This window comes from Phyllopteryx taeniolatus, chromosome 8 (genome assembly GCF_024500385.1).
Source record: "Phyllopteryx taeniolatus isolate TA_2022b chromosome 8, UOR_Ptae_1.2, whole genome shotgun sequence".
Lineage (NCBI taxonomy): Eukaryota > Metazoa > Chordata > Actinopteri > Syngnathiformes > Syngnathidae > Phyllopteryx > Phyllopteryx taeniolatus.
In genome coordinates this window covers 23,754,148-23,780,199 of record NC_084509.1, presented here as the reverse complement: position 1 = coordinate 23,780,199, position 26,052 = coordinate 23,754,148, and the positions used below count along the sequence as shown (strand labels likewise).

The following is a 26,052-nucleotide window of genomic DNA, read 5'->3' as shown; positions in this document are numbered from 1 at the left end:
CTTTGTTTGAAGATGAAAGTGTAGAAACTTTGCAAAAATATAAGATTTTGAGAAGGGGGCAAATACTTTTTCACGGCACTGTATCGCACATGTAACGACAATCACAGAAGTGTAAATGTATTTAGTTGAGACACAGCAAAGGGTTTTGCTGGCTCAGTACTGCGCCAAAAACATGCTTCAAAAATATTTTTCACCTCAAAGCGTGTTGAGTTGATGTGTTTGGTAACCCAAACCCAATTGAACACAAAATACAAAAGAACTTGGAAGTCAACCAGAGTCAAAGGTGGGATGGTGTTCAGTCACTCCCAGTGTTCTAGAGGGTTCACTGTTGTTGAATGGGACGTGAACTCTGGAGTGCAATTCAGACATTTTGAAGCGTGTCAAAAAAACAAGACAACAAAGGTAAACTGAAAGAAATTAATTTGGCCAAAACACAAAGTAAGAAACAGGATGGTTAATAAATTATTGTTAATTCTAGTTGCCTGATTGATTTCTAAATCTCTTCAGGATGGATGAATTACTTCAAAATAGGTAGAGCTAACAACTATTGTTTGTTCTCAATTCAAATGAAATGAACCCTCTCATGTAGCCTTCATCATGAGAAGAAATGACAAGATGCACAAACCACTACAATATTGTAGATTTGTGTCAGGGAAGGTTCCACAAGCAGGAGAAGCTTTGGCAAAATGTTTATTGTACAGCGATTTAAACTGACACAAAAAGACCAAGTATAGAAAAAAAAAAAAAAGTGCCTCAAAAGGGACATTTATGGAGACATTCATAGGCAATTTCCTTGCCTTAAGTAGTGAACGACATCCAACGAACAACAAATGGCATTGAGTAATTCAATGTATTTAATAGCAGTGTTGTCTCAACAGAGCTTTTAAATCATTGTTATTTTTGTTCTGTCATGACGCAACTGGACTTGTCTGTCTCAGAAACAAACCACAACCGATGTGGAAGTTCATTCTCATCTGGATATATTTCACCAGTTAGTCTTATTGTTTTTGTTTTTCTTTGTAAATATTGCTGTTATAAACGGCAACTGTTATATTTGCTCCACACCCTCACCTTGACAGGAAAGTGACAGGCACTTTATTTATATAAAGAGAAAAAAAAATAATAATCTTACTGTACCTCATATGGACATACAGAAATGGAACAGAAATACGTATTTTCACATTGTTTCACTAATACATACAAGGACACGAGCCACAAGACTATGGTCCCTTCTTAAAACCACAGAAGCAATGTGCAATAATAGTGTCTTGAGTTTAAAATGTCATTACCACAAATAGTCAGGTTTTCCCTTCCAGCCTGCAAAAACAGTGGCACATAAGGAGTCAACAAGGTGTCAAACCAGCAGAGCAACACATGACATCAATAGTATAAAAAAGGGGGGGACATACAAAATCTGTTTATTCGCATTAAATATAAAAGACATGTTAGAAATAAATGACAGACCAAAGACAAAACAAGTGATTTCCAATAAACCTACAAAAAAAAAATGATAATAATGGTAAATCCCACATTGTCACACTTTTAATTACAAATTCAAGTTTCATCTTTTCAACATTGCTGGAGGAAAAGTGTCAGGGCATAAAAGAATATTATGGAATGGATCGCTGATGCTCCTGACACGACCACATAAGGTAATGCTGTATAAATAGAACGCTATCTAAAAACGGAGCCTTATTTCACTGCCACCGATACGTTAAGAAAAATTATGTGCTTTCAAATATCAGGAGTTGATTGCTTGACATAACATTTTTTTTTTCCCTTTTTTGACTTTTTGTCTGCTGTGGTAGCGAAGCTGGAGCAGTGATGTGAACAAATTCTCCCATTGGCGCCAAGAAGAAATGTGTTCATTAAAGAGATTGTCTCCAGTCATATTCTTAAGAGTCTGGATTTCCTTCATCATGTGTAGCCACCTGTTGAGATACTTGTGCTCTTGTACCAATATGAGCCACAAACAGGATTTAAAAAAAAAAAAAGATCACATCCATGCAATCTGCCTGCCACAAGTCATCAAAAAAGTAAAAGGATATGTCATCAAAACATAGGCATTAAACAAATATATAGATATTACATTTCTTCCCACGTTTTAAAATAGTTGTATTCAAAATACATTAATTTTGTTTTTCAAGTCAAAGCTGTGAAATTGTCTTTGGTCAAGAAAATTATAAAATTAACCAGCTATAAATGTTACTGTACAGGGTGGAAAACAAAATTGGGATCATGTAACTGATCAAAATGTGGAAAGCTGATACGCCAAGTATCTAGTAATCAGTTTCTCATTTGGAGAAATATTAAAGTGCTTTTGCATTATTTCTTCCCTCACCATGACATGCGAAAGAACCTCCAAAGGCAGATTGGCTTTTGTCCTCTTTACCTTGGAAAATGTACACATTTGTTCAGCGCTGGAAAGATGCTAAAACCTCATAGTGTTTAGGACAGTCCTCTTATGAGATCCATCCTCACAGCCGTTCATCTAAAACTGAGTGAATACAATTAAAATAGCAGCCTACTCACACAGCTGTGGATGTGAACTAAGAAGGAGGCGCTTTATAAAAGACCTACAAGGCTGTGAGAGACGACATACGGCATCAAGACGATAACACCAAAAAAGGTGTCGATCTGGTTCTGAGTGGAGGAGAAATCCTAAAATAGTGAACAAGTTCACTTCCTGTTCTTAGGATAGCTTCAACGCTGACTGGGAGTCAAAGCTCCTCCTTCTGGACACATGGTGGACTTCCTAGACTGGGACTCCTGGAGGAGATCCATCTGTGTCACTGGTGTGTTCTCGCTGGTGTAGAGGCCAGGCCTGCTTAGGAAGTTTTTCCCACTATTGGGTTGTCCCTAAAAAATAAAGAGTGGAGTTTAAAAAAGGGGTTTTCTTGAGGGGGATCCGCTATGCGAAGGAAGCTAAGCAGTGCCTACTTACAAACTGCCATACTGCGCCGTGGTGTCACTTCGGATCTCATGTTGCCGCTGAAGCTCCACCATGATGTTTCGGAGCTGTTTGAGCGTCTGAAAAGTTTCTTTGGGCTCCTGAATGGTAAACTTAGAGTATTCCTCCTGTTCTCGCTGGGGCCCCTGGTATACAGCCATACTGGCACATGCATCTAAGTAGAGAGGATACAATGTTACATAATGCACTTTTAAATTTACTGTAATCCAGGAACAGGCCAATGTATTCTGCTGTCCTAAAATGTCAGTGCACTTTGCTTGACTGGTTTAAAATTGATGCATCACAATGCCATCCAGGCGGCACGGTGGGCGACTGGTTAGAGCGTCAGCCTCACAGTTCTGAGGACCCGGGTTCAATCCCCGGCCCCGCCTGTGTGGAGTTTGCATGTTCTCCCCGTGCCTGCGTGGGTTTTCTCCGGGCACTCCGGTTTCCTCCCACATCCCAAAAACATGCATTAATTGGAGACTCTAAAATTGCCCGTAGGTGTGACTGTGAGTGCGAATGGTTGTTTGTTTGTATGTGCCCTGCGATTGGCTGGCAACCAGTTCAGGGTGTACCCCGCCTCCTGCCCGATGACAGCTGGGATAGGCTCCAGCACGCCCGCGACCCAAGTGAGGAGAAGCGGCTCAGAAAATGGATGGATGGACAACCCATCCATTTGATAGTATTTCTCATGTCCATTGTCAAGGGTGAGCTGGAGCCCATCACAGTTGACTTTGGTCGAGAGAACGATGTGTAAAAAAAATCCGATGTGAAGAATGAAATAATTTAATAAGCTTAGACACTGACCCTCCATGTTCTGCAGCTTGGTGTCATTTGCAGAGAGGAGGGAGAAAATCCTTTCTGTTTCCCGATCACAGTCGATGTCCAGCTGCAGGTTGGCCTGCATGGTGCTGAAACAGTAGGTCAAGTTGAGAGACATGCAATGTTGGGAGAGCAGAGAAGAACGAACACTCAAACTGCCCACATAGGCAACACAATCCGATGCATTAGTGGGCATTTTTCACTTTGTAGTATCAAAACAGACCTGACTAGCCATTTCTAAGTTCATGGACTACTCCCCCCGCCCCCAAATAGGATTTCACAATCATGAACAATTTTCCTTAGAGTTGGTTTTGATCTAAATGGTGTAAACAACAAACCATAGGAAAGAGTGTGTCGATTTGTTGATGATGTGGAGAAAGACTCACATGGTGCAGGGCTTACAACCTGGCGAGCTGCTGCTTTGGCTTTTACAGCACTGCCAGGAGCCGCCGCTGTAGTTGGACGGATGAAAGGTGGCCAAGCGGCCCTCATTACAGCGACTGACTTGGCCCAGGACATCCAGCCACTCACAGGCTTCCACACAGTTTCCTGCCTGCATGTACAGCTGCTTCTCCGCATGAACCACCTGAAACATCTAACGCACCAGAAACATTGCCATTCTCAAATCAGATTGGTAAAATTAAAAAAACAAAAATCATTCTTCTTTTTAAGGAACAGTCACTTGTTATTAAGCAAACAATAACAATAACATAAGAATAATCGGAAGTCAGAAGGGAATGGGCTTACGTACATTTTTACGGGTAAAGGCACTTTCCTCAAGTTTCTCCACTGCCTGGATATTTTTCACATTGATGATACAGACGGCCTCTTTCCCTAAGAAGCAGAATTTATTGTGAGGGGAAACTATTTCACCAGTTGTTTCAAAAACTCACATTTGATTTTATCTCTGTCTGTTGACAATAAAAGTAAAAATGTATTTAATACACACAATTGTATGTTTTACCAAAGGTTTTACAACTAATTGCTTTAACCATTTTTCTTTCCCTTTCCATTTAAAAGTCACATTTTGATTTTCAACTTGCATATTAATTGCATTCAAATCAAATAAACATCTGTCCAAAACAGTATACTGTAATTAAATTGTTTCAATTTACCTCTCTGGCTCAGTGATTGGAGCCTAATTTGATGCCATCTGTTGGTAATATCAAGAATGACTCTGTGACAAAGTGCTACTCAATATGCGGAGGTGACCATCGAGACTCATTTTTGTCACAGGTCTCATTGCGGTAAGGTTCGCTTCCCTCAGGGGGCAATTTATGACTATGAAACTCCTTAAATGCAAACTGACTCATTATATTATTACATAGATACAGTCAACATATTGATGGACAACTAGTTTAAAAAAAATAATAATAATGGGTTCGGTAACAAATGCTTGCAGTACTTAAACGTTATTAAACGTGAAAACAATTAACAATATTGCCACAGATTTTAGCAAGAAACAAAGTAGATGATTTGCTTTAGCGGGCTGGATAAAATGACGGGCAGGCCGGATCTTGAGTTTGACACCCGCGATCTAGATTAAACCGATAAGGTAAGGATGAAGAATATATATTTCTCACCTTTTTGTTTGTGGTAGGAAAGCTCTCTGTTTGTCACTCGAAGCCATCGCTTTTTGAAGTTTTTCTTGCCAAGGCGTTTTCTCCCCTGGGCCCGTTTCTGTACTTCCCTAAAGAGTCACCAGCATGCCTTTCACTTTCAATTCACCTGCATATGGTGCTTCCTTCTAGTTTGAGTACAACTACTCAGCCAGAATCATAAAGGAAGAAGCCTTTTCAAACCCATTTGCAAAGTAGGAAACTACGTTAGAGGATATCAATTATTTAAATGAATGATGATGACAAAACTAGCTCCCAAATCCCAGTGCGACTGCTTGGCTTCACACAGTTTTAGAAAGAACCCTCACCCCTCCTTCAGAACCACTGCGTCTTCCAAGCCACTTGACTCTTTGCTGACGTTTGAAGATATTTCATCAAGAAACTACAGGCAGAGAAGAAAAAAATTACAGTTCTTACACTATTAATAAGAAACAGAAGATGACTAAATAGAGATAGTCGACAATTTTTTGGGGTTTTACCTTTTTTACTTTTTCAATGCACTTATCTTCTTGGAATGATTTGAAGAAGTCATACATGTACGATTCTTTGAAACTGGACTGAAGAGGAGGAGAAAAAGAACAATCTCATTCCCATTTTTTTTGGCCCTTTTAAATTAAATTATTATTCAATGTTTTGAATGAAACATCTATTCTATGATCAGGCCAGTGGACCAACGGCCCTCATCAGAGTCCTTTAGATTTGACCCTCAATATTACCTTCAAACTTCACTGTCAAACACAAACCCCCGATAAAATAAACAAGGGCAAATAAACAAACAACCATTCTATGATCAGGCCAGTGGAACAACGGCCCTCATCAGAGTCCTTTAGATTTGACCCTCAATATTACCTTCAAACTTCACTGTCAAACACAAACCCCCGATAAATGAGTGTGTTTTGTTTCTGTCCATCCATCCATTTTCTGAAGAGATTATCCTCGCTAGGGTCGCGGGCGTGCTGGAGCCTATCCCAGCTATCTTCGGGCGAGAGGCGGGGTGCACCCTGAACTGGTCGCCAGCCAATTGCAGGGCAAATAAACAAACAACCATTCGCACAGCTACGGGCAATTTAGAGTCTTCAATCAACCTACTTTTGTTTCTGTCACTAATTCTAATTACAACAGATCAATTTTGCTTACCAATTTTTTGGACAAACTGCCCCAGCTGCCCAGCGTCTGGATTGTTTTTGAGATGAGAGTGAGTGTACGAGAAACGTCAGGATCCTAGAATTAAACATGAATTAAGAAAACTGTTCTCTTAGTATATTTGTCCGCCCATTAGATGGTCATTTACAATACTGGTGTGGAGAACTTACAGGGTGATGTGAGCGGAGCTGGAAAGAGTGAGGAGAAAAAACAGCAACAGCAAAGAAGCGTAAGAACACAAAGCTGCTCACAGCCGAGTACTGGACATGAGGGTCAGCTGGTGAAAGACAACAAGAGTTCCCAAAACAAGTTCATGTGATCATCTTTATTGCATTATTGATATTTCTTGAGCTTGACACAATATGGAGCTAATTCTTTGGTTTGGGAGAGTTGCCGAAGGTATACTTTATTATTATTTCTAATTCCAAATTATCATTTTTTTAGAAATTACTTTTGCTTGTTGGTCATCGAAACCAGTGACATTAAACTACCTTGTTCTGCAATTTAAGCGAGACACCATGTGACACTAAAAATTCAATATTCCTTTTCTGTAATTACATTCTGATTTTCCAATGTTAAGATCTGCACATGCCTCGGTTTCACTCGAATAGTTTTGTAGTTGTTTGAGATGGTTTCAAGAAGGACAGACAAGAGTATTCACCTGGAAAACGTTTGCAGGCCAAGTGTCTCAGTGACCGGAAGACAGCACACATTGATGGAGGGCAGCTGGCATTAGACTGAGTGATCGAGGAGAAGACTTTCTGAACGTAAACCTGCAGGTTCTCCTACAGAGAGAACAAGTGCATTTGTGTGATCTTGTAAACATATATTAGTGCTGCACTGAAAAGAATTGAGTTGTAATGCTTCGAAAATAGTCATGCATTGTACATAAATACATTGTAATTTAATAAAGTCGTAACATCTTTTGATGAAAGCTCACAATCTTAAACGCAAACGTGTTTTGAGCATTTTTCTAAAGACTCCCCATATTAAAACGGGGTAATTTCATTAAGTATGACTTAAAAACGCTTCTGATTAAACACCGTACATTTTCTGTGAGCAGAGACACAATCACATTAAACTGACCATACCGATGATTGTGTTGATGTGCCAAAAGGTTTCTACTCGTATGACTTTATTCTCATTCTTGTAAAACACCATGTTTCCTCATTATTTTACTATTTGTAGTTTGGCACTAACACTCATCCGTAGCAATCAACTATCTAGAACTAGTAACAATGTTTCTTAAGACGAGTAAATATTTACCTTGTTGACCTCCACATTGTCCCCTTCTTTTAGTTTATTGGGGTCAATCTCACATGTTTTATTGGATTCACAGATCTATGACAGGATAGAAAACTATTTGAGATATTTTGACAAAAAAGCCCAAACAAAATGTATTGTTCTAAACATCACGGCTGTTTTTAACTGAACTTTAGAATATACTGTGCAGTGAGAATTTCCTCTCCCACTTTGGGTGTGTGTGTGTGTTTTCTTGTACCTCATCTATTACAGGCTTCAGCGTAACAGCTAGGTAATTCTTTCCCACGACCTTCATCATGTCATCAATGCAGCGCGTTGCCAGTGAGTTGCCACGGAAGATAGTGTTAGCCTCCCTGTATAGACAAGAATGATTGTGGTTTTGACTGCTTCACATCGTTTGTTTCAACTTTTAACGTTTTCCAGATTTGGATTGGATTAATTAATTACTCTAGACAAGTGAAGCATTCAAAAACTTAACACGCAATTTCCGTTGTAGCTCTAAAGCCACTGGAATAGTGCTAAAATATACTGAATCATGAACGGAATTACCAGCATATAATAGCATGTATATATATATAAAAAAAAAAGAACTATTTAGGAGTACAAATGCAACAATATTTATCATGTTGAGGATAGCACTACTTGTTCTGCATGTGTGGAAAGTTCTCACTGAGTGTTGTCCAACTCCAATGCTGCCACAGCAGAGACAAAAGGCACAAAGCGACTGTGATGCAGGAGCAGCCGAACCGTGGGCAGAACGGCCTCGTATCGCTCTCTGCAGATGTCCCCCAGGATGTGTGCTGCTGACGCAGAGATGGGCTGAAAGGATGCAAGAGTAAGAGAAGAAGGTAGCTGAAAGGAAATACATTGAATTCACTCTGTGGGAAAGGAAACTGGTGAAGAAACAGATATGTGAAATAAAAAAATAAATAATGCAGTGATTCTATTAGGCCAAAGACAGGAAAGTTGCAGCAAAGTCTTTCACAAAAAAATTCTAAGGCTTCACATTACCCTACCTTCACATCAGGAGATTTGAGCAGCAAGTTGCAGAGTGGTATGTAGCAGGCAGATGGCAGTACTGTGTCTTCTACGTAGGCCAGCTTTAACCGCAAAGATCCCAAATCATCAGATTTGGACTTGTTTCCGGTCCCTTTAGGTTGAAGAAGATACCTAATAAAACCAGAGATATGTTGTTGATTGTGATGTGAGCACAAACCAGTTTACAATCAATCTTTAATCACATGTGCTGGGGTGAGAGTTCAGAAGGCTCAACATGTTGGTGCCTAACATTACAGAGGTAAACAAGACAGACACTATATATGTATAGATATGCAATATAGAAAAACAGGTCTGAAACTAGAGAGCGAATGACTAACCGGATTCATTACACTTGGACACACGCAGAATGTATTAGTGTACATGGCTCATCAATCATTATGCAATATAATATACATAATCTAAGACAGTCAAAACATCAGCTGCGTCCAATAAAGGACACTTTGTGATACAGCGACCCTGTGATTGACTGCCGATTTGTAAGAAGTACCCCGCCCATGGTCAACTTGCATATGCTTGAGCTGTCCAAGACTATGTGCAAGATGAGTGAAAATGAATGATAGTAAAATCTCAAATGCGACCATATGTCGGTACCCCCCTACCCACCATTGAGGACTTGCACGCTGCCAGAACTAAGACAAGGGCGTGCAAAATCCTCTCGGACCCTCCGCACCCCGGTCACCAGCTCTTCCAGCTCCTTCCCTCAGGTAGGCGCTACCGATCAATGCAAACTAGAACTAGTAGACATTCCAACAGCTTCTTCCCTCTTGCGATCAACTTCTTAAACACCTGACCTACAATTCCATTACAACATGCTGGCAATTTTTTGACTTCGTTGTCACATTTCTGTGGGGCCAATTATGTATTACTCGTGCACTCACTGTAGTTGTCTCGCCATGCTGCACTATTTGCATATATTGGCCACTCTTGCCAGAGTAGCATCTGCTCCATTGCACACTGTTTGAGGAGTATCTGTAACATTTGCACAACCAACATTGTCCCAGATTATCGCACTACTCGTCACTTTAAACCGCATACACTCCTTGAAGTCTCAGCGCCCCTTGCACAATGGTCATTGCACCGGTCTATTGCGATATTGGTCATTCGAACTTCTCTAGGTGCTAGAGGACTCTGCATCTTTTTGCACAATTGTTTTTTGTCAATGTCTTTGTCTCCAAAGTGTTCTGTAAATTGACTGTCTGTTGTACTAGAGCGGCTCCAACTACCGGAGACAAATTCCTTGTGTGTTTGGACATACTTGGCAAATAAAGATGATTCTGATTCTGATATATTTAATATCAGCTACTCATAAATGTTTTTTTAAGGACTAGGAAATAAAGTAGTTGATATCCCATCTGTGTGCTATAAATCACACATCTTTCTGTGTCATCTGTTAAAAACAAGCAGTCATTCCAGTAAGACTTGATAGTTGAGTTTTTTTAATTATGCTATTAATGGGTGGACGACTGCTTAGCACATCTGCCTCACAGTTCTGAGGACCGGGGTTCAAATCCTGGCCTTGCCTGTGTGGAGTTTGCATGTTCTCCCCGTGCCTAATTGGGTTTTCTCCGGGTACTCTGGTTTCCTCCCACATTCCAAAAACATGCGTGGAGGTTGATTGAAGACTCTAAATTGCCCGTAGGTATGAATGTGAGTGCAAATAGTTGTTTGTTTCAATGTGCCCTGCGATTGGCTGGCGACCAGTTCTGGGTGTACCCTACCTCTCGCACGAAGATAGCTGGGATAGGCTCCAGCACAACCGCGACCCTCGTGAGGATAAGCGGTACAGAAAAGGAATGGATTCTATTAAATGGTATAATGTTTGTGACTCTGTATTTGAACAATTTGAAGCACTTTGTGAGCTCTCTCTGTAAGAAGTGCTATGTCAAGAAAATGTACTTAACTCTTGTGATGGTGATTGAACAAGACAGCGGGACTGATTAGTATTCACATATACAGTAGGTGAAATACTTAAAATTGTTGAAAAACAAAACAAAACATAAGTCTTCAGTCAAAGCAAATTTGGGCACAATTCACATTTTAATAGATTACTGTACCTAATTCCAATTTCCCTAATTTTCATTGGTCACACTGACTGAGCATTTATCTTAGAATTCAACATAGTTTGGTATTCATGTATGTTTTCAAAACTTGTGTTGTGCAGACGATTTGGATTCATCAAGCATGCAGCTTATAATATTTAAAATCATCCCCATAAGCCGAAGATTTAGGATTCATTGGTTTTGTATGTTGGTTCTGATTGGTTAAAGCAGCTTTATCACCAGGGGAACTGTGGCAGATGTCAGAGGGTTTTTTGGGGGAATTTGTTTTTATCTGTATGTGATTACTAAATTTTGACTCAGAGCATCAAAATGTAAACAAAACCAAACGGTCAATTGTATTCCCATTCCATTCAACTTGATTAAAGACAGTAGGTGTGACAGCAACTTTAGACAAAACTGTCATGCCCTTTTTAGTCACAGCTGTGTTAGCATCAATAACTAAATCTATTGTTCGGTTCTTTATAAAAAGGGATGCACAGGCTGGAGTCTGGGCACCAGACAACACTGGGACATTTGGATTCTGTTGTAATAACTATAGACATGCTGGTTTTCATTATGGTATATGTTGACAGCAGCATGATGTAAATACATCAGCCTTTGACATGCTAAGTACTTTTGTTCTACGTCATCCTTACCAGGCTTTGTGGCTGTGATTATTTCGCAGGATCTTGACGGGTACCCTTGTTTCCCCCAGGAACACATCTTGAGCAAGATTCTCATTATTCCACAAATCGACTCTGCAAAGGTACAAGATGCAAGTAGAGTACGGACATATGCCAAGTACATACAGTAAAGGCAAATTGTGTAAGATGCTGCATGTCACAAACACACAACCAACCCATTCACAAGGCGCCTTAAAAATGTTAAATTGTGGATTCAAGAGTGCTTTTTGTCTTAGTTCAAATAAGTCAATCAAATAACCATGCAACAGTACCACTTCAAATCCAAACCTCAAAACCATGCAACAAGGTTTACCTTTAAATTAATCAAGTCTTACCCCATGTGCTATGGGTCCACTGTTATTGAAGCCCCACAATTCCTTAACCAGAAACCAAGGCTCTCTATCAGTACAGTGCATGCTTGATAAAATTTCTCACGACGTAGGTACTTTTCGTAACAGAGCAGCAAGTGATAGTAAATATTTTATTTTGGGACGAGATACAAATGTAAAGATAGGATAAAAACGAACAAACTTGATCTCTAGTTTTTCGATGTCTTCTTCCTCCACTTGGAAATGTGATTTTTTGGAGTAGCTGCTGGACCGTGTAACCTTAAGATGAAAATGGCTTTTATTAAACTTAAACATTCTAAATGGAACATTGAAACCCGCGAAGAGTAGATTGCAAAAGTTTTCAAATTTACCTCAAAGAAGAAAGTCTCTTCAAAAAGAGGGTTGCTGGTTTTCTTCTTGACCTTTGTTTTCTTTTGGTCAGACCTGTGGAGAGAGAACATGTTACATTAAAAAAATTGCACAAAAACACATGCCCATTTTTAAAATGCAAAGGTTCCTTTGACTTAAAGAGACCAAAATCGTTCTGCAAACTATGCTGACCTTTTCTGCCGGGTATTTTTCTTAATTTTTGTTCTATACAATTTGAGAAGCAATGAATGATAAATGGTAAATAGACTGCACTTATATAGCGCTTTATCTACACCATCACAGTGTAGCGCTTTACAAAGCCTCACATTCACTCATTCATACACCAATGGGCAGCTGCTGCCACACAAGGCGCTGCCAGGCCCACTGGAAGTAATTAGGGTTCGGTGTCTTGCCGAAGGACACTTTGACATGCGGACAGTTGGAGCCGGGATTCGAACCGGCGACCCTTCGGCCACTGGACGACCCGCTCTACCGATTAACCCACAGCCGACCCGTATGAAGAGTGAAGAAACTGTGTCACAAATAGACAAACTTTTAGCATTTCTAAATTTCAATATTTTCATCCAAAGCAAGACTTAAATCTACAACCCTATGACAGACAGCCACAAATGCAGTGTATTATTACCAGTCTTTCACATTTTGAATGGTAAATAGAAAACTGATTACTCAATTGCTTGTATACAAAAACCTTGGTTTCTGAAGTGTTTGCCCACCCATCAAGTGTGACATCAGCAGTGGCTCATTTGCATAAGACAGGAACACCCCATTAAAACTGGCCAATTTCAACAGGGCTCTAAAGAGAGGTTAAAAGGCGTGCTGTGATTCTGGATAATTTTGAGGAAAGCTTGCCACGTCATGAAGACATCTCAGAAGTGTTTCAAAATTGTGAAAAATAAATAAGTCCCTTTTAACAAATAATTTGATAAAAGTTACCTGGCAGGTCCAACTAGTGAGACGGTGGCATATGGGTCACAGATCTGACCACTGATTAGCGGCAATCCTTGGCACTCTATTATTCTGCAGATATCGCAAAGAAAATGCAATGACAAGTGTAAACAACTATTATGCAACCCCCAAACATTAACACATTGTCTATTGACTACTTTGTGAACACATTATTCAGGATTAAAAAGCTGTTATATGGCACCAGAACAGCAAAAGTAACCTGTTTGCCACATAGTGAGCCCACATCTAGTTTTATGACACTGCACACTTCTGTTGTTTGTCATAAATGTAGTTCTTCAGTAACATTTCTTTACAATAAAGACCCCCCTTTTAGAGTTATACATGGTGGAAAATTAAGGTGACAGCAAGAATAAAGATTTCACAAAACTAGATAACTATAAAGTAAGTCATGTAGAAATATAATTTTTTGTGGTCACTGGAGTGTTTATTCATCATTTTTTCCCCCATTGAAATTAGTAACATATTTAAAAATTCCTCCCAAGGGTACCCTTAATGTACAGGTGTACCCGAATGTGAATGTTAAAAAAAAAAAAATTTATTAAAAAAAATATTGTAAGGAGAATGTATTAATAAAGTGGTAGTGCGGCCGCCAATGTCGCTTTGCTTATGTATGACACGTGTGGCTCAGGGACCGTGATTTCTTTCAAAGGTGTTTCAGGTAAAAACAAACAGACACTGTAGGAACCATAAACAGGATGTGGCTGCTAAGCAGGGGTCACTTGGGAGTAAGAATGAATTCAGCTCTTCACTAAGTGAGGCCAGAGGGGAGAAGACATGCCGAGGGGAGGCCAGGTTATTTGTGCACAATGTTTCTCGGTGCCATGGCAATATTCCCCCAAGTCTCCTTTGTCTATTTCTTAATCCACCACACTACTGTCTGCTATGATCACCTCAAGTGATTAGTCACACTGTGAAAGCATGACTTGCAGATGCGTGCAGTTTATGAGCTCAGACCTATTTATTTTACACCTGCATTCATCAATGCATGTGGATTGGAGAGCTGACAGTGAGCAGGTGACAGTTTAACCAAATAAACTGAGTGAGACAGAATGACAGCTAAAGAAAATCACAGCGCTTGCAGGCTTCCTGCCCAGGCACCACCATTTCCTCCTCATTACCCTGTTTTCCAATTATGAATGGGGTAGTGCAAACAATATGAAATAACTGAATAAGATTTGACTAGCACTGGGGGGGGGGGGGGGGGGGGGGGAGATAAAATAACATAACCCATGTTTCACACGGACGCAGTGTTAGGCCAATGATAAACTTTGCCAAAAACGACAAAGGAGCATCTGTAAGTCATTTTTAAGACACTGTCATATGTGTGATGTACATATAACGTGTTAAGTATCACTGAACTGAATGGTAGTTAGCATTTTTTGACCTAAAATGGTAATCGCTAGCACGGTAATCGTAATCGCGATTGCTAACCGTTTAGCATTTAGCGGTCTCAAATCCTGTACACCAAATTTAAACCATGAATTCAGTACAAACATCTGCAGTTGAAGGATTGAAGTCCATACCTCATAAATAAGAATAAAATGCATGTTAGTAGTAATAAATAAATAAATAAATATATATTTCTTTTTTTTTTTAATTGTAATAATTGGGTAGGGGGCCATTATTATTCAATCATTAACAAATAGGAGAATAGATTCTAAAAAGATTCGATAGTGACAGCCCTAGGTCGGACCATTACTCACTCGCATGCTTTAGAGACTCGTACTTTAGTGGGTGCTTGCCTCTGAACATATCGGCCTCCCACGTTTAATATGTTTAATTTAAGATGTATTATTATTATTATTATTGTTTTTGTTATTATTATTATTATTATGAGAGCGGTACTAGTAGCATGTTGTGCAAAAATATCAGCAAAAGGCAAATTGGAATTTGTTCTTATTCTAAAAATACGACAAAAAAAAAAAAAAAAAAAGTATTTTTATCTATGAACACCATACAACATAACAAAATTAGTAAATAAAAAGAAAATGACACTTTTTACTGCTTACACAATATATTGATATCTGATACAAGATCTGAATCAAATAATCTGCCTTAACAAAGATACTGTCAGAGAGGTATTACTTCAATATTTTCCTTACAGTACAATAACCATAATAAAATAAATACCCCTCTGACCGTATAAATCAAAACTGAACATTACCTTTGCAAAAGGCAAATACATTCAGCTCTTATATATGGATATCGTTATACTGTGAAAGTGGTCAAAATGTTGGAACGCAACATATGTCAGAAAATAAGGAAAAAAGTTCATCATTGTTTTCCAAAGTAAAAGCTAACATTTACAAATATCTTATTTTGATTAAACTCAAAAGATAAGTCTGCTTCTATATTTCAATAGTTAGTGCTGAGAGACTGAAATCAGTACAATTTTATGTTTAACAACAGCTGTAAATGAATAATCGATTATCAAAATAGCTGTTGATTAATTTGATGATCGAGTAATCGATTGTGACACCGCTAGTATTGAGTGTACTGTAAATACTCACTGCACAAGTAAATGCTGACCCACTGAGCCGTTCTCTGTGATCACTTCATTCAGTCTCATCTCCAGATGAACCTTACCCTGTTAGACAGGAGGACAAGGTCTGGCTGTTGAAAAGTTAAATCGGCAAGCTATGATTCAGTGTTGAAAGTACTCACTGCTTTTATATTTAAGTCCATAAAATATAATGGATGCAATTATTCAAATGTTACTTGTATCCAGACTTGTCAGACAGTAGATTAATAATTTAAAAAAGTATGGTTGAAGAATTGATCTAATTGGTGAATATCATTCTTACAACCTCCTTTAGTATATTATATTTTAGTAACGATTGTTGTTGACTACGTGTTTGACCTGTAACACAGCACTACCTCCTGTTAAGTGTCACAGTTTTTAATGTTACAGGAGGTACAGTGTGTGTGTGATAACAGCCACCACAGCTGTGGATTTTGTCATCACTCACAAAGATCGGATGTGGTGAAGGCGTTCGGAAGTGCCAGAGAGCGAGAGAACAAGTTAAAAAAGAGTGAGAGACAAGAGAGAGAGAGAGAGAGGGAAAAGAGTGAGCGATAGAGACAGAGAAGGAAAAGAGAAATGGAGACAAACAAGACGCCCACACAGATGCACCCTGTCTCTGCAATTCAGCACTTAGCAACATTTGTGAACAGTTATTTTATTGCATGATTGAACTTGAAGCCTGTGTAATGTTAAGCACTCTAAGTATTCAAACAAGTAAATGACAAGCAAATTAAGTCACTCACTAATAACTGCTTTTAGTGAATGTGACACAAAAGATAGTTTGTCGTATACTGTTCCTTGTATTATTTTCATTATCTGACTTATTTGAATGTGAACAAAAGCAAAGATGTCAAACCAAAAGTGGCATTAAAATAACACCTCGATCGACCTCTTACCAATGTACCTTTGCAGTTGAGCGTGTCTGTGAGTGAATCAGTGAAGCAGCACATACCCAGAATAGTCTGGCGTGGGCTAATGGCAGTTTAAGTCAACACGATAGCAACAGCAGTACAGTAGTGGTGGTGTGCAGACCACAATAACCACTTTGATAAAAAGAAATACAATATACCGTAAAACAGAGCAACTCACATGCACAACCTATGTACCATTAAAACTAGAACAATGTCCTGTTCAGCAACCCAAAAAATAAATGACACAGAATTCTTAAACCTTACTGGAAATGTTTGCAATTGTTGCAAACGAGCGACTTCCCGCTTGTATAGTTGCGGTGCTGCAGGGTGTATGCGTCCTGAGGAGGGAACTTTATTATCAATCGCTTTAGAGTGGGGCATTCAAATTCAAACCAAAAGTTTTACAGATACAGTCAAATTGGAAAGGATACACATTTGTGATAAAATGCTAAATATAGTAAATCCTGCAAGACATCTACCTGAACTTCTGAGTTTGGGTCCACAGGCTGAAGGCTAAACCAGTGCTCCTTCCCTTTGTATTTACACAAGTCATCCTTTCGAATTGACACCTTGCCTGAAAAGACAAAACAATAATGCATTCAACTATAACGTCACTAACTAAGCTAGGAATATATTGTGACTTACCAACTGGTAAATCCCTTTGGAAAACGCTCTTGGCATATATATAAAATGATAAACACTGAAATGGCCGTGGGATCTCAAAGTAGAAGTCCTCACCGTAGAAAGGGCTGTAAGTAAAAGTATATTTACAAACATGATTCCAGCGTTGTTGTAAAAAGGGAATAAGTGCAAATATGTACAGTACAAGGTGTAATGTGTTAGAGATTGTAGCCCAGTTAGTTTTACCTTGAAGAGTAATACTAATCGGGATAGTAATGAGTTATGTTTTTTTTTTTTTTCTTTTTCAACAGGAAGTTCTTCATTTAACTGCCTAATGCCATTCATTGAAAACAGAATTAGGGATGGGCACAGTAATGAAATCCTTTATTTATTTTTATTCTGCGGAACTAATTACCGGTTTTTGTTTTGAAACAACTGAGGCAAAATGGAAGGTAGTGCCTGGCTGCCAGCAGAGGCACTGTTAATTCAGTCTTAACGAGTTTGTTGTCCACGCTAAAGAATAACATGAGATCAGCTATGGTGAGCTACAGCCACGCTATGGGAGCTGCTCCAGGCAGCATTATTCTGTTCAATACAACACTGCATTGAAACAGAAATTCTGAAGGTTTGTCACATCAAATATAATAATTTTAGAATCATATATTTCGCCATAGTTGATCAAGGACAATAATTCTGTACTTTCAGCTGATAAAAACGTCTACCATAATTAGAGACGAAAGTTGATTTTGACCTAAGCTTGATAACTAAAACCTTTGTAATGTTACAGTACTATGTTACTGTATCATGTTAACAGAAGGTGGACGGCACAGGGAGTATTAATGACTCATTGTAGGGAGGATTGTTATTTCTGTGGTTAGAGCTGGACTGGAAGCATATATACAATACACCACAGGCAAGCAGGTCACAACTAGCTTCACATTATAGTTACAGTCCTTTACCCATTCAAGCAGGGTTGCAGGTGAACATAACTCAAACAGTGGTCCCCATCTAAAGGATGCCATGCCCCAATTAGTCATGGGATGCATCATCTACTTGGACAAACACTCAATTTGGCTCCTACTTTTCCTCTCAGGAAAAAAATGACAGGTGGAGCCCGAGGTGATGTAAATACCTTTACTATGGCTGGTACCACAACACACACCACCTGCAGAGTGGACATGATATCTGTAAAGCTGAAGCTTATGGTGGAGTTTAAAGAGAAAATACTGCCGCATCCAGTGTGTAGCAAACTGTAACAAAGGCAACTAAAAATTGCAACATTGACCCGAAAAGAAAAGGGGATTGTAAACAACTAAACATCTGATGTACAGTAGCGAGTGTGTCTCACTGGTGTGTGTGTGTGTGTGTGACTTCATTACAATTCAAAAAACTAGTTAATATCACTACATTCTCTTCTATTATGTTTTTATGACAATATTTTACAATATGATGCTATGTTTCTTCATTAAAAATGTAAAAAAAAAAAAAATTGTGCCGTTTTTTTAGAGTACTGGAATGGATTAATTACATTTCCATTCATTTTATTGGGGAAACATGTTTTGCGATACAGGTGTTTTGAAATGACAGCATGGTCACGGAACGCATTAAACTCGTATCTCAAGACACCACTGTATGTTTTGATTTATTTTATTTTATTATTTAAACAATACAAAAGCCTTGCAGGAGCTGGCAAACAGACAGCCCAAGCATCTGTGCCATTTCATTCTGCCAACATCACTACTTCACACCGAAGACCATCAGCTACACAGCTTGATGTGACACAACCGATTGTAGATTAAGCACTATGCTGGCTGCAGATGGATCATCTGTCTGACACAGACTCAACAATTTTGCTGGATAAAGTATTCATACGTCAAAGTATTATTGCAATGCAAACCATTTTTAAGTCACTAAATCTGGGAATAAAGCCAGTACAAAACCCAATGAGAATCTAAAATGCAATGTGATTGAGAACCCTTTATTAAATCCGTTGTACTTCATTGTTGTAACTTATCCCCCCCCCCAAAAATTTTTAATTAGGTACTTCTACTGAGAAAACCTTGTTCAGTCCCAGCATTCATACTTCCTCCACAGTGCAAAGTACATCATAGAGGATGAACTATCAGACATTTTTATACTTAAGTTTGGACAACACATCCAGTATACGTGACCCACTCAGCATCAACCAAAAATGTGCCTCCCGGTATGTAGTCCCCCATTCTGTACACACATATTATCCATAATGCTCCTGAACCATCTCTTTTGTTATCATAAAGGCTTCTAAATAGATTAGGGAAATAAAAGATACAGTATGATGCCAAAGGTAGTAGCTTCCCTGAAATCTTTAGAACATCAGATGTAGTAACCAAATACAATAGGGACCGTGCGGGAAACAACTAAAACACAGAGGGATACTAAGAGTGAATATTAACTGCTTTAACAGAGGCAGAGGTAGTAGAGAGAGAAATACAGGGGTGAGCGTGGGAGGACACACTTCCTCAGAGTGTAAAATTATTTCAACCAGCACGGAAATCAGAAGAGAAAAAAAACAGCTGATGTAAAACACCTAGAGAAGACCCATGTTACAAGTTTCCCCTGATGCTTCATTAAACCATTTAAAAACACACACACACTGCACATGACTGTGATATGATGTGGATAAAGAGCATTGTTTCTGAAATAAATAAATGTGTTACTTAACTGTAGTATGTTTTCTAGGGGGACACAAGAACAAGGGTGAGGGGCATGGAAAAGGTCGCCAACCCAGTCATACAACTACTCCATTTTAGACAAAAATATAACATTGCAGGGTAGAAACCACAATCATTATTATTACCTGCTCAATAAAAAATGCATGGATTTTGATAACCACAATGAATTCCATATTTCCACATGCATTACGCAATATGCACGTAAATTCAAATACAATTACAGTGCAGGTGTGCTGCCTTAAAGGCAAGTTGCTAATATTCTGTTTTATAGACAAAATAGCTGTTATTGGGCCCTGTCAGAAGAATGGAGAAAAGGAAAAAAATAATTGAATCAAACATACAGTTATTACAATGTAATATTTCATTTTTGCCCTACAATGCATTTGGAATGCCAACTTAAAAGGCCCCATTAAAATGCCACTAATAATGTATGTTCTTATGTTCAATAGACACAGTAAACAGGTAAACGAGTAAGCACCAGGTTCCAGCTGACCATAATACCAAGACATGAATGAGAATATATAACAAATAATAATCATTGAAATTCTCACATTGTGTAAAATACAACTAATTAAGGGTAAAAGAGACTTCATGTACAGTATATTAAATATATGAACGAGCCCATTGTAAATAGAGTCAATTCTCAAGTTTAAATAAACAAAAACAAATGCTGAGTCCATATTTTCGTATTCGAATGAAACGAGTCAATGTACTTTTTTTATTCTGTCAAGCGCCTTTTACCTGTGGATTCACAGAGAGCTCCATAAAGATAGTGGAAATAAATGAATAAATAAATAAATGGGGTCACAGCTGACGGAGGCTTGCTGTTAACCTAGCTGTCCAATGAGCATGGATACAATGGAATCGGAAATGGGGCCATTGCTATTCGCTGGAGAAGGCGACCGTGGTGGCAGATTTAATGCGAGAACGTTGATCAACACATCGTGCTGTGAAACTACAGCGGCTAGGTAGCCAGCAAGCTAACTAGCTAGCAGGCTAGCTGGAAAGGCGGCAGGTTGGTCCGCAAATATTTATAGCACCGGCGACAAGCGCAAAACAGACCCAGCTGAGATTCTACACCTGTGGCCAAGATACGGCGATGGATCTTCGTAAAAGTAAGCCATTTTAAACTAAAAAGAAAACTTTTCTTAACGTAGACGTGGTAGCTAAAACATACCAGTCAAAAGTCAAAACGTGCCCGCGTCCTCTCTTACTGGTTCAATAGATAGTTTTCAAATAATCAAATTGGACTTCTCATTTGTTGGACTATAATTTGGGAATAGTACAAGGAGTAAAACATATCAAATTAATTTGATCACTGCTCATTTCCGTCGTCACAAATAATGAGTTGGGAAAACTACCCAGGCTCCGAGCACTAGTATGTACAGAATAATGTTTCGCATAGTCATGGGTAACAGGGACCCAGGTTAATGTTGGAATTCCCAGCATGCAGAACTTAATTTTCTTACCTGACACTTTTGTCAAACACCTTGGTTCTGAACACCTCCTCCTGATCCAGACTGATGGTGCAAAAGGTACAAAGATCCCTTTGTCGATTTGGGCCTGAGACTGGACCCAGGTTTTTAGCTTCACCTGCATCACATTAAGAAGTATATCATTACCATCTCTAACCACAAACTTTTAAAATTTATTGCATTAACTTCTGTCCTTCAAAAAAGCATGTCATAATTTGTATATGGTGAGTACTACAATTGGGATATATAAGGAGAGGGAATAATTGATTTATTGAACTTTAAGAAATGAATGAATGTGTAGAATTGATAAATCACATCTTGAAGCAACTTAGGTAAAACTGAGTGCAGTACTTGGCAGCAAACAGCAGAGGTGCTGTTGATTTAGTCATCACAAAGCAAGGTACACACAAGGACAAACTGGCAAATTTTAAAGCCAATTGCCACCCCCTTCTCATCAGCAAAACCCTGATGAGGTGATGGCTAGACAAGACGATACTGACAGATTATCTTGTGGTGTGAAGTGTCTTATGAGTGACTTGACCCTTCCCAATCTCATCAGAAAAGAGCTGTGGTCAATAATAAAATGTTAAGCATGTTCAATATCTTATTGTATGGAGTCATTACCGAGAACATACAAGCCATGGACTCAGCGTTGCGGTGTGTTGTTAGGTGGAACGGAACGTTAGACAATCATGTAGCAAGACACTGAAGAAGGTGGAGACAACATATAGCCTAGCTGTTGCTGCTTTTTTATTCCCTCTGGATGCTCTATTATACGTTGCTAGTCAGGGTACTACATCACGTCACGCTCGATCGTGCAGGACTTCTTGTTTGGACGACGAGACTGATTACCGATGGCTAAGTGCAGTGTGCTGTGTTGGTCTTTTCAAAGTAGATCAAACACTATAAAAAAAAGAAGAACACCCATAGCAATCTGTAATTGTCACATATGGGGTGGCTCAGATTTTAAAAATCTGTTACAGATTTTTTTTATTATTTATGTGGGAAGCACCCTCAAAGAACAACATGACATCATGTAGAGGAAGTTGAGCTACATCCATGCACACATCTGCTCTGCAACTCCACCAGCATTAACACTGACCATGAAACAGAAGTTCAGAACATTCAAAGAAATTTCACTCTCTCATTAGAACTATTATAAAAGTAAAAACCCATCAATTATTAATAAATCTTTAAATTTACCCATGGTCGAGGAAATGAGGTCAAATGTCCATCCCTAACAATGTATACAACAGATTTGTGAAAAAGAAATGTGCATTTAGCAGCAATAGAGCAATAAAAAAGGTGTGACTGATAACTCCCGTGTGAAGTATAACTAAATTGTGCAAATGTTTGTTTTTATGTTCTGATATGATACTATGTAAAGGCTGTAAGGGGAACTGACCAAGTCGGCAATCCATTTAAGATACAAGTGCACCTGAGAGTCGTGTGGTTAAAAACATGAAACACAGACTTCATCAGCAAAACGAGTGGCATTGGCAACAATGCTCACACTTTCTACACACATACCTGATGCATGCAGACAGACCCAGATTGCAGGATATGGGGTTTTGTGCAATACAGTCATGAATAAATAACAGAGCATGAAAAAAACCAGTTACCAGTTAGATCAGGCAGATGGCAAGCTAATACGATTACAGTTCATGGTTAGGTTAGGAATGATTAGTAACAGATCACTTAATTCCTATTTGGACTATCATGTTTTCTTGTTGACATTTGAACTCATTAACACGTCACCCTGTGAAAACCAGCACCTAAGATATTCCTCATGTCATCATTTTGATTAGTGTCTGGTTTCACAATGTGTCCAACAAAGTGTAATGGCTGCTCCGAAATATACTATCACAGATGATTAATCATGATAGAATTGTGTATGAAAGAGGAAAATGAACAATGGGTCAACAGTGTGGAAGAATGCTGTTTCATAAGATGGCAAAGTGAGTTACATGACATTATAGTTCCTCTATTTTGTTCTGCTTAACTGGTTAATTCATAGTAGTGAAACTGACACTTGCTTTCTTGTTTTGCTCCTATACGTTTGAGCTTTAGCCTTTCTTTTCAATTATATAAGGTCCTCAAGAATATCACAAGGGTGTGATAACATAGACATTAGAATAAGACCTTGCATTTATTCAAATTGAGACAGTCTTGTAGAATGGCGTTAAAATACAAAATGGTGAAGAATTCATCAGAAAAGAGGCTTCAAGCTGTTTAATGCCACTCCCAGTTAAGTTTACTGTCAAACTACACTTTGCCTTAAAGTCCGCTAGTTAAATGCTAACACATAATGTTAAATACCATAGATGGACTAACTAATGTCATTTAAAATGCTTTAAACAACGGATATTTGGACACAAAAAGTGCAGCAACACATGTAGAAGGACAACATATCAATAACACAGGCATATATTCTATATTTTCTGTGAAAAAAAACCAATAACCCTGTAGCTTACTGAGTCACAGTAGTTTTGAAACTCGTTTTTGTCTGCCTACCTGCATTATGCTGTCCCACGGTGGCCAAGTAGAACACACCAGAAGGAGCCGCAATGAATTACTCATGATGCACAAACTGCTTAATTCTTTACATTCTATTTAATTGTATTATTACTATATAGTTGTATAAAGTACAATATCATAAGAGTGCAATGTTTGCTTTTCATGGCGAGGCTGGAACGGATTAATGGTATTTCCTTTCATTTCAATGGGTAAGGATGACTTGAGATGTTTGAGTTGTTTGCGTAATGTGTGGTCAAGGATTGCCTTGATCTCGTATCTTAAGGCACCACTGTACTTTAAGCCGCACAGAGTTACAGAGCACGCTGTAGATGAAAGATGTCTCTGTCACTTTGTTTTAACAAACTATTTGTAGACGTGATGTCTGACTATGTAAGGTGAACAGTCTGATTTGATCCATGCAAGTCAAAACTGCTTGGTGAAATGAACCATTAATCTATGACGTTTCTAATGTTGAATGTGTCCAAACCTTTCCTGTTCTTTGTGGTGTTTAGATGAAATGATTCAATATTCGTTGCTCCTAAAAAAGAAGTCAAATGTGACATGGTTTTCATTGAGCTGTGATGGTGTGCAAATATTCTTCATATTGTATCATCTGTAACTCTTTGTGGGCCGTTCAGGGTAGGCCTGGTGATTGGCGGTGTCTGCAAGTGGAGTGCCTCGCCGTGAGTTGTAGTCGATAGCAACTTTTGTATGAATGTGCATTATGTTACCGCTCACGGTAATAAAGCGACTGAAGTGCATCAGCGACTGTGTTATCCTTCAACCACATAAGAGGGCATTACGATATTCTCCGTCTCCATGTTGTCCAAAAAGTCAAATTTTTAGCATATGGACAGAAACGGGTTGACCGACAAAGCTGTTATCAACAAAAAGGGCAAAACTTTTATTATATGCTCAAAGCTCAAGGATCTTTCTACAACTGGCAAAATATGTGATTGACAGAAAGGTTCAAAACCCTCCTGTACCTACTGTTTCCATTAAATTTTACAATTTGTTTTCACAAATGTAAAATCTGTTTCTGAGTTGTTCAAAGTGTTTCAATTTTTTTTTTTAAATGTATATACTTCTCAGCCACCGTAAAATGTCTTATTTTCAGGCCAGTCTTTCCAACTCTACATAAAGCAAAATCAAAGACTTTGAAGGACGTCATATAGGACAGCAAATATCAAAATAAAATACTAATGGTGTGGAAAAACTAATGATCAGGTTGCTGTTTTCAAAATACCAGTCTCATAAGACTGTACATAGAGCACAGTCATTATCAACATTGAGTGGGTGAACTCAAAAATCATCCGGTTGAGTGACTCTTCACTCGCCTGCCAGAGTCGTTTGTTTTCAACGCGATTGCTGTAATTATCGTCAAAAGTAAGGCTAACGCTAGCTACTGCCACGGTAACTTCATAGTAAAGGTGGCTAGCCTTGGCGTGCCTCCAAATGTGATTTGGCCAACGGAGCACCTGAAGTCGAGAACAGAGGCCAAATGAGCAAGCGGAGTTCCGTTTTCAAATGCTCTATTTGAACAGCTGCCCTGGCTTCAAGTCAATGGGAACGCTGCGCTTCATGAATGAAATCGTTTGCAACTAGCATGCCACGCTAACTTGCCGTTAACCAGCAGCCGGTCGGCAAAAGGAGCCGACGAACAGGCTGTCTCTGCCCCCGGATGGAGATAGCACGCCGCTTACCTCCGGCTTTCCCTCTCGCTACTGCTAGCTTCCCCCCCACCCCACACACCCCCACCGCCCCCCGGCGGTCACTCAGTCGGACCGAGAGAGACAATACATCAGCTCCAAGGTCAAACTTACATATTTTACCACGCAGGCTCTGTAGAATCCGAATCCTCGCGTCTTCCTCTTCCGCCATGGTGAGAGCTGACCGTTGTCGCTGCTCTGCTGTATTCAGCGCGGCTTTATCATATCCGTTTATGAATGCAGGCAGGCAGAGTGGGAGAGAACCAGCCCCACTGCCGCGTTACGTCAGGATCCCGCACACAGCATGTGCACACTGCT

At 39.1% G+C, this 26,052-nt stretch overlaps 1 protein-coding gene across 2 annotated transcripts; it reads right to left on the bottom strand.

The window, feature by feature from the left end:
- Positions 1 to 672: 672 nt before the first annotated feature.
- Positions 673 to 26,050, bottom strand: rasa2 (RAS p21 protein activator 2). Of its 2 annotated transcripts, XM_061782942.1 has the most exons (24): positions 25,849 to 26,050; positions 21,503 to 21,626; positions 17,347 to 17,450; positions 17,181 to 17,275; positions 15,777 to 15,853; positions 13,234 to 13,317; positions 12,282 to 12,354; positions 12,113 to 12,189; positions 11,555 to 11,656; positions 8,817 to 8,970; positions 8,471 to 8,619; positions 8,039 to 8,153; positions 7,804 to 7,878; positions 7,199 to 7,322; positions 6,708 to 6,814; positions 6,532 to 6,615; positions 5,874 to 5,951; positions 5,703 to 5,776; positions 5,359 to 5,465; positions 4,527 to 4,609; positions 4,162 to 4,370; positions 3,761 to 3,864; positions 2,945 to 3,125; positions 673 to 2,859 (listed from the first exon to the last, which is right to left on the bottom strand). In XM_061782942.1, the coding sequence occupies exons 1-24, from the start codon at positions 25,904 to 25,906 to the stop codon at positions 2,829 to 2,831; spliced, it is 2,469 nt and encodes an 822-aa protein (XP_061638926.1). In that variant the 5' UTR covers positions 25,907 to 26,050; the 3' UTR covers positions 673 to 2,828. The 2 variants fall into 2 exon arrangements, with proteins under 2 accessions (XP_061638926.1, XP_061638927.1); XM_061782943.1 differs by lacking the exon at positions 13,234 to 13,317.
- Between the last annotated feature and the right edge of the window lie 2 nt (positions 26,051 to 26,052).

What these genes read in the sequence shown, in the direction of transcription:
- rasa2 (XM_061782942.1), bottom strand. Translation starts at nt 25,906, where the DNA reads ATGGCGGAAGAGGAAGACGCGAGGATTCGGATTCTACAGAGCCTGCGT. An exon ending in CCAAAGGGATTTACCAGTTG is followed by an intron (nt 17,276 to 17,346) that starts GTAAGTCACAAT and finishes TTGTCTTTTCAG; the next exon opens with GCAAGGTGTCAATTCGAAAG. An exon ending in CAAGCTGCAGAACATGGAGG is followed by an intron (nt 3,126 to 3,760) that starts GTCAGTGTCTAA and finishes CTCTCTACTTAG; the next exon opens with ATGCATGTGCCAGTATGGCT.